Raw genomic sequence first — 8,313 nt, forward strand, 5'->3', positions numbered from 1 at the left:
TGGGTAATACGAGTGTAATGGTGACTAAAGGGTGTTTTTTCATGTCCTCTAAGCTCTAACTATGAAAATATTTGATTTACAAATAAGGAATCCTACTTCGCGGAATTTCATTTATCACGGTAGGTCTAGAACCGATTAACCGTGATAAACAAGGGTTCACTGTATTTGTTTCTTTGTCTCTCAGCTGTCTCCCGCCTGGAGTGAAACCTCCGAGAGGGCCCTGACACTGCCTGGCTGGTCCATTGCCACATCTGCAGCATCTCCAGCCTGGCCCTGCCTACGCCCTGGGTTAAGTACCGACTGCATGTTCACCAGCCCCTGCTAACGGTCAGCTGTAAGTGCCACCGTTTCCACTGAGGCTGAGATGGCTATGCAACACCTGCCACAGGTCGCTGAGTGGCAGACCGTGTGCTCCAGCTAGATGAGGAAGCTGCTTCTCTTTCCCAACACACAAGCCGCCGCCTCGTTCCTGCACTTCCTGCTGTCCCTCTGCTGCTTGAGGTCTCTTTGGAACACCGGCCATGTGCTTTCTGCCCACCCATGCTCAGTGACATCTAGGAGGGAGCCAGACTCTGGGCGCAGGGGGAATAGTTACGGCCCGGAAATTGGCAAGTGCTACGAACCAGGGGTTCCTCCCCCAGTGCCCAGACCAGAGCTGGTTGTTAACACAGTAACCAATACACACGGTCTTCTCGTACCCCAAAGCTAAGGTGACCAGACGTCCCGCTTTTGGCGGGACAGTCCCGATTTATTGAAAGAATGCACGACAAGCTAGGGGACGGTCTATTTGGTCCATATAGACCAAATTTTTAATCAAGAAACACACACACCCCCGTCCCGCCCCCTACCCCGGGTCAATGGTGTCCCACTGTAAATCTGGTAACCTTACCCAAATCCCTCCTACCATACTTGGGTTTTGCCTCGACCAATATGCCCAGATACAGATGTTTGAAAAGACAACCCTGAAGTCCAATGAAGACAAGAGCAGGGCAAGGGGTGAACAACGCCAGTCCTTCTGATGTAAACGTGGCAGACGTCAGGCTCCACCCTGACATGCAACACAGGTGGGACTCCCTCTGTCTCTGCTGGTCAGTACACTAAGGGGTGGATCAGCCGAGATGTGAATCGTTCTCAATGGGCCAGAGATAAGATGGCCAACAAACTACTCTGAGGCTCCTTGGATGTCTCCGTGGGCACACACAGGTATCCCAATCACAGAGAGGCTGTAACGGACTGACACAAGGCAAGCAGCACTTACTTCCAGGGTCTGCATCAGATTCGGTTTGATGGCATCTTTCATCAAGACTGTGAGAGCCCCCGTCACCCCCTAGAGGAGAGAAACAACAGGACTTACTTAGATTGGTGAGAAGAGACCACCCACGCGCTCACTAGCCTGCTTCCTGGCTGGGGTCTGCAGGGGTCCCAGGCTGCTCTGTGGCCTGTGTCCATCTCCCCCAACCCAGCCTGGCATGGTGTAGCCATTCCCAGAGAGGGGGATAACATTGGTTGAACTGTGTCCTGGCAGCGATGTGTCGCATAGCCTAATTCCTAAACCTGCCGCTATAGTCACATTTGGGAATGGGCTTTCGTTATTGTATTCTAAGAGCAGTATTGGGGGGCTTCCAAAAGTTCAGGGACTTTCCATTCCATATTCCCACAAACTTTTTGAGTCACCCCCTGTCAGTGTCCTGCGTCCATCTCTGTCAAGAGACTATATATATAAAAATAAAGAGGTAGCCGAGGGGGAGAAAGGTAGATGCCAAGCCACATGAAGATCGCCAAGGCACAGGACAGAAACCGAAGGGTCCAGGGCCTTCCCCCAAAGAGAACAGGGAGGGACCTTTCCCCCAGAGCTGGCACCCGGACTCCATACTTCCAGCCTCCTAACTGAGAAAATGGATTTCAGTTTGACAAAGCCCTCACTCAGGTATGGGTGCCAGCATCTCCTGAGACTAGGATGGAGACGGAGCAGCCCTGTTTCCCGGAGACCCACCTTCCTTGCCAGAGCCCTCGTGTGGCCCAGAGCGGCGATGAAGAGCCCAAACAAAGCTATTTGCAGGGCAGGAGGCTGAGGCAAAGGAGAAGCATCTAAGGCAGTGGTTCTCAACCTTCCTCGGGCCGCGACCCTTTCATACCGTTCCTCATGTGTGGTGACCTCCGAACCATAACATTATTTTCGTTGCTACTTCATAACTGTAGTTTTGCTACTGTTATGAATCTTCATGTAAATATCTGATAGGCAGGATGTATTTTCATGGTTACAAATGGAACATAATTAAAGCATAGTGATGACTCACAAAAACAATAAGCAATGATATATTATGAAATATTTCTTCCTAATTACAAATGAAATGTTGTCATGAAGCACGGTGTGGCATGGGTAACAGTCTTACTATACCAACAGTAAACTACATTACCACATTTTGGGACAGTAAGCTTAAAAAGCCAACATCAGTGCAAAGGTTGAGACAGCTTCTTTCTCACCAGATCAGCATATCTGCGGGTGGGCGGATCCGACTAGAGAAGGATAGAGGAGCGGTGTCTCGGTTCCTAAGACCATCAGAAATGTGTCTTCCGATGGTAGTAGGCAACCCCTGTGAAAGGGTCACTCGACCCCCCCAAAGGGGTCGGGGCACACCAGCTGAGAACCAGTGATCTAAGAGAGCATGTATTCTGCCTGCCTTTCCCCCTCACCTCTTATCCTACAGGAGGGGTGGGGTGCATCCAGCCATGAACTTCATGAGGTCTAAGGATTCATCAATGCCAGCTAAGGCCACACCGAAGAGAAACAGTCCAGACATCACATCAGGGGTGAGTTCAATAAATGTGTGACCAGCATGGCCTGAGAACGAGCTCATAGATGCTCAAATGGCCCTTGGCAGAAAAAAGGTTCCCCAGCCCTGTCCAACAGGGAGCAGCAAAAGTCAAGCCCACGGCCATCGAGTTGATTCCAATTCACAGTGACCCTTGATGTGGTTCCTGGGGCTTTGTAAAGCTCTACAGGAACAGATAAGCCTCCTATTTCTCCCACAGAGAGGCAGGTGGGCTTGAACCGCCAACTTTGCAGTTACTCGACAGTAGATGCTTGACAAATTGCTAGATTCTAAAAGTTTCTCCTTTTCTACTTCTAGAATGAAGGGGAAGGCCCTTAGGTGGCTCTTTTAAAAAGCCCTCAGCTAGAGCTACACCTGGCCCGGCCCCCACAGGCAGACAAAATAGGCAGGAAGGAAGTCGAAAAGCTGATGGGATGAACCCCATGGAAACAGGCTTGTGAGAGGAACTTCCCAGCCCCCTTCAGTCTTCATCCTCAGTACCAATGACCGGGGACAGACAGCTCGCGGGAGCCCCTGGCTGGTCATACACACCAAATCGTCTGCCGTCACAGGCCGCCCGCTCTTGTCGCTGGCCACCACCATCCGCCCCAGCCGCTCCTTCATGTCCGGGAGGCCGTTGGTCAGGGCCAGCACCGCCATGATCTCACTGGCCACAGCAATGTCAAACTGCGCCTGAAAGGACCAAAGCACATGCTCAGAGACAGCTCCACCTGGGGGCCACACTGACAAGGGCACAAGTTCAGCCGTTGGCCATGAACTGTGTGCCCCCACGGTTCTGCATGCAAAGTGCAAACTAGCGGATTCAGGGTTTCCTCCACTCTGTTCTACTTCGTTCTGTTGGCCCGGTGGTACTGTACACCAAGCTGCCACCGAGTCCTCTCTGACCCACCCAGACCCGCCGCATGCACATCAGAGTGTTTCCAAAGGTTGAGTTCGAGGGAAGCAGACCACCAAGCCTTCCTTCTGAGATGCCCCTTGGGGGAATTGAACCTCCAACCTTTTGGTTAGCGGTGGAGTATGTTAACCATTTGCACCGCCCGGGTGCCAGAGATACGGTAGGCTGTCGATCGGCACAGACCAGAGAACTGAATGGCCCACCAACTAGCCCACAGCTTCCCGTGTGTGACCGGCAAAGGTATCAGAGCAGGCATCAGAAAAGCCTGCTGATGCTGGCTTCCTGGCCCCACTGTCGAGCTCCTGAATCTGCCTACCTGTCAGGAACCTCCCCAAACCCCACGGCTGTGACTCCAGGTCACTCACACGGACCCTGGCGAATTGTGGACAATCCACAGGCTCATGTACATTCTAAAATTCGGAGGACCTCGGCTGGTATGCAGATTTAGCTTGTCTTCTGAATTCAAACCCCCGGGTCACTTTCTGACTCAAATGATGTCAGGAGGTCCCAAAGTCCACTGGGGACACGGGCTGGTTATTAGAAGAAAGGGCATTCTTCATGTTGCTAACACATCGATCTATGAAGGCTGCAAATCGAAGATCATTCTGTAATGCGGTGTTTATTCCAAAAATAAGCATAGCATGTGACTGGCGGGGAAATCAGAGTGAACGGAGAGTTGCTGTGCGCCACCACTCCACAACGGAGGGCACTCGAAACGAAGGCGGACAGTTTGACTTTTCTTCCCGCCTCTGAATTTGGACTAAGAAGATGTTATTCCTAAAAACCCCGGCCATCAGGCCGAACAACTAACTGGCCCTTCTCTGCCTGACTGTGGTTAGTTTCCCGGGTGTTCAATTTTTAGTTAAGTTGTCCTCTGGGCAGATACAGTAGGGATTAAGTGGGTTCCCAATAAAACATCTAAGAAATTATACCCGAAGGACAGATTGAGTGGAACTGCCCAGAAGATGCACCCCTGTATTGAACGGTCAGAAAATGCAAGGACATTTCCCCCCTCTGTACCCTGTCCCGTCCTGCAGGGTGAGCAGAAGTGGTGGGGAGCCCTGGCCAGGCTGACCGAGGGATGAGAGAAGCAGAGAACCTAGCAACACAAACACAAGACCTGCAGAGACAACACCACCTACCTGGCGGGAGCACCCCTTTTCCGCCTTTCCCAGCCCAATCGTTATTTTTCGGAGAAACCGGTCATTTGTGTCCAGCACTGGAAGAAAACAGAATACTTTCTTCAATCGAGAGAGATGTGCCGGCCGCTTGTGAGTTGAGGAGACGTGGACACGGGCCAGCTTCCACAGAACACGGGCGGGGGAGGGGGGACACAGGAGATGACCATGTAAACCAGACACCAGCTGGTTACGACTGCCTTAACAACAAGAAAGCGGGCATATGACAGAGTCTGTCGTGGGGGTGCTCAGGGTGCCATTTTGGACGGTGTGTTAATGAGATAACGTTTCTGAAAAGGCAGCTTCTTACACATACACCGAGTTGCAAGAAGCCAGTCGTAATTACAGCAACTCCTGGTCGCCCGTATTTTCCTGGTTTGCCCTGCAAAATGTTCTGTTTTAGACTTTGTGAAAACTGCCGGTAAGCTTGGCTTAGTGAAGCACAAACTCCAAATACCAGGAAACAAAGCCTGAAGACGTCACTCATCATGCACACAGCTTCCAGAAGCTAGTTCCCCGGGACACTTTAGATCTATAACTGAACACGGACAGAAACGGGGAGGGGATCTTGATTGGGAACGACGAGCATGTGTTGGATGAAAAACGGGCCAGCAACATCTCAGCATGCCCACGTTTGTCCCTGAACACAGCTGCTGCGGGTCTCCTTCTATACAAGGAATACATTCTGCCATGTGTGCGTGAACACACATGTACACGCACACACTTTCACATAACACTTCAGACAGACTCATATACACTCGGATACGCGTTTCATCATACACACCCACACAAACATAAACGTTCATGATTCTCAGACACAAGCAGAATATATTAAAAAGTACCATGCCTCTCAATGGTATTACTGGTTATCACTTATATTCCTCTCCAGTTACCAAATCAAGAGCTCTGGTGACACACTGGGGCACTAACCACAAGCTTAGCCGTTCAAAACCACCAGCGGCTCTGCGGGAGAAAGAGAAGACTTTCTACCCCCGCAATACGTCCCAGTCTTGGAAATTCACCAGGACAGTTCTGCCCTGTCCTACAGGATTGCTGAGTCAGTATTGACTTGATGGCAGTCAATGAGTTACCAAATCACTTAAGAATCCAAAGCTGATCACACTAGGCCATTTTAGGTTGACAATGGTTGCTGTTGTTTTTTAATTCCATACTATAAAATGCCCTCAGCTCATTTATTGGCAAGTCCTATTTCTTCACATCAATTCATGAGCACCCGAGCCAAACTACTATCTACTGTCGCTGCAAATCCTTCTGACCTGTGTGACTTTTCAGCAGCCACAGCTCACTCTACTGCCCTCGATCGTAAAATGATCCTAAGACTGCTCTGGACCATCGTTTAACGTCATCAATGGAATTAAAATTGACTTGCTGTCTGCGAACACTCAGTCTTTTCTCTGCTAAAACCCTGATTTCAGGTCCCGTCCTCAGCAGACGTGGAAGAACGCCAAGTTCTTTGAGCATCTCCATGTGCTTGGCCTAAAGCACGCTTCAATTCCCATCTGTATTATTTTTCTTCTTTCAGAAGATCGTCTCGGGGAAAAAAGCTTTCAAAGGGTAATGCAAACAGGCAACACCTAAAAAAAGTTAACTGGCGGATTTTGCATATGCATTGTGTTTCAGTCATTAATCTTCATTGCTTTAAAAAGATAATAGAGAAAACAGGTAGGTTTCCCAATAAGATGTTTAAAATATCTGCATCAGTTATTAAAACTGAGGTTGGTCAGGCTGATTAAGAGGCGTCATTAAGCAAGTGTATTCCGCCAACCACGTGGCCTGATGCCAGGCCCAGTTCCTGGTGGCCCACGAGTGTCAGAGTAGAGATGCAAGGAAGCTTCAAAAGTTCTTGGGAAAATGGAATGAACAGACGTGGATTTTTTTCCCATGACCTTTGTGAAGCACCTTTGTATACTGCGCTGGTTTTCAATGGTTAATTGTTCATAAGTAGGTCACCAGGTTTTTCTTCAGATTGGACTTGAACTTCCAACCCTTCAGTTAGTAGCTGAAGGTGTTAACTATGTATTAACACCCAGGAAGGGAAATTCTATAGCCATTTAAAATGACCATGACAACAAAGAGGGGACACAAATGGAAAATGCTTGTGATATAAACCAGACTGACAGAAGATAAAATGTACGCATTTCAATTGTAATTACAGCTGCACGCCAAAGCCAGCTATACAAAACAAGAACAGAAAGAGGTGCTTCTTATACTCTTTAGTCATGTCCCAAATTCATAACGCCCTTACTTTAATAATAAACAGGGATCTCTGGTGATACAGTGTTAAACTAGTACCTGCAAGGCTGGTAGTTCTAACCCACCCACCACTCCCTAGGAGCAAGACGAGGCTCTCTGCTTGCGTATGGATCGACAGCTTCTGAAAACTCTATATAGGTTCTCTACTGGATGGAAGTAGATTTTATACTAGATAGATGAAGGGACTCCAGGAAGTTATTGGGAAAGCTTCGTTATCATGAACTTTTTGAAGGCTCCTCATATTTAAAATTCCAGAAGACTTAGTCAAGTTGACTCAGGAGACACAGATATACCACAGCACATCTGCTCAGCACTCTGCCTGCTAAGGTTTACAGGGAGAGTTTGCAAATCCCACGTTCTCTATCTCCTGTTCCAGTGCAGCCGCTCAGTGGGGAGGATGATGCCATGACTCAATGTAAAAAACCATTGTGCTAAACATATACTACCAAACATTTATCATGGTAGCCACCGTTAAAGAGCACAAGTTACTGACATGACTGTTTTCACATACAAAGTGTCCTAGTGAAACGTGCACACAGGGATACTGTGGACCGCGTGTTAGCTGGAAAAGAATGGGGGGTGGTGGTGGTCCTTGAGGCTGTAAAAAACAATGCGACACACAGCGTATGGCATTGGAGCAAAACTACGGCACTCAAAAAAAAAAGGAAAGAAAAACACTAGTGTTCAACATGTCGCCCACCAATGAAACACCCATTAAAGGGCCAGGAAAAGAGAGGCAGAAACCAGGCTGTTCTCCTTGGATACGTGAAGGCACTGGAAGCGGATGGGCCTGAGCCTCCCTAGAACCTGGCCTTAAGATTAGATACCAGGAGGATTGGAGAGGGTGGGGGGGCAAGGGGGAGAACTGATCACAAGGATCAACCTAGAACCCCCTCCCAGGGGGAGGGACAATGGAAAAGTGGGTGAGGGGCGACAGAGGATGATGTAAGGTATGAAATTGGGAGCTGATAGCAGGGGCTCAAGGGGGAAGAGAATGCTTTGAAAATTATGATGTTTTGAGAATGATGAGGGCAATGAATGTCCAAATGCGCTTTACACAATTGATGTGTGTATGGATTGTGATAAGTTGTATGAGCCCCCCTAATAAAATTATTAAAAAAATAAAAGAAGA

At 48.8% G+C, this 8,313-nt stretch overlaps 1 protein-coding gene across 2 annotated transcripts in view; it reads right to left on the reverse strand.

Moving 5' to 3' along the window:
- Positions 1 to 8,313, reverse strand: part of MTHFD1L (methylenetetrahydrofolate dehydrogenase (NADP+ dependent) 1 like) — a 169,730-nt gene that overhangs the window by 101,673 nt on the left and 59,744 nt on the right. For both annotated transcript variants that reach the window (XM_045294645.1, XM_030886872.2), the window contains 3 exons: positions 4,872 to 4,948; positions 3,366 to 3,506; positions 1,259 to 1,327 (listed from right to left, as the gene is read on the reverse strand). In XM_045294645.1, coding sequence (XP_045150580.1) covers positions 1,259 to 1,327; positions 3,366 to 3,506; positions 4,872 to 4,948 — 287 coding nt within the window. The remainder of the gene's footprint in view (positions 1 to 1,258; positions 1,328 to 3,365; positions 3,507 to 4,871; positions 4,949 to 8,313) is intronic.

Source organism: Echinops telfairi, unplaced genomic scaffold (genome assembly GCF_000313985.2).
Source record: "Echinops telfairi isolate 266 unplaced genomic scaffold, ASM31398v2 ScPeMD7_3533;HRSCAF=4204_0, whole genome shotgun sequence".
NCBI lineage: Eukaryota > Metazoa > Chordata > Mammalia > Afrosoricida > Tenrecidae > Echinops > Echinops telfairi.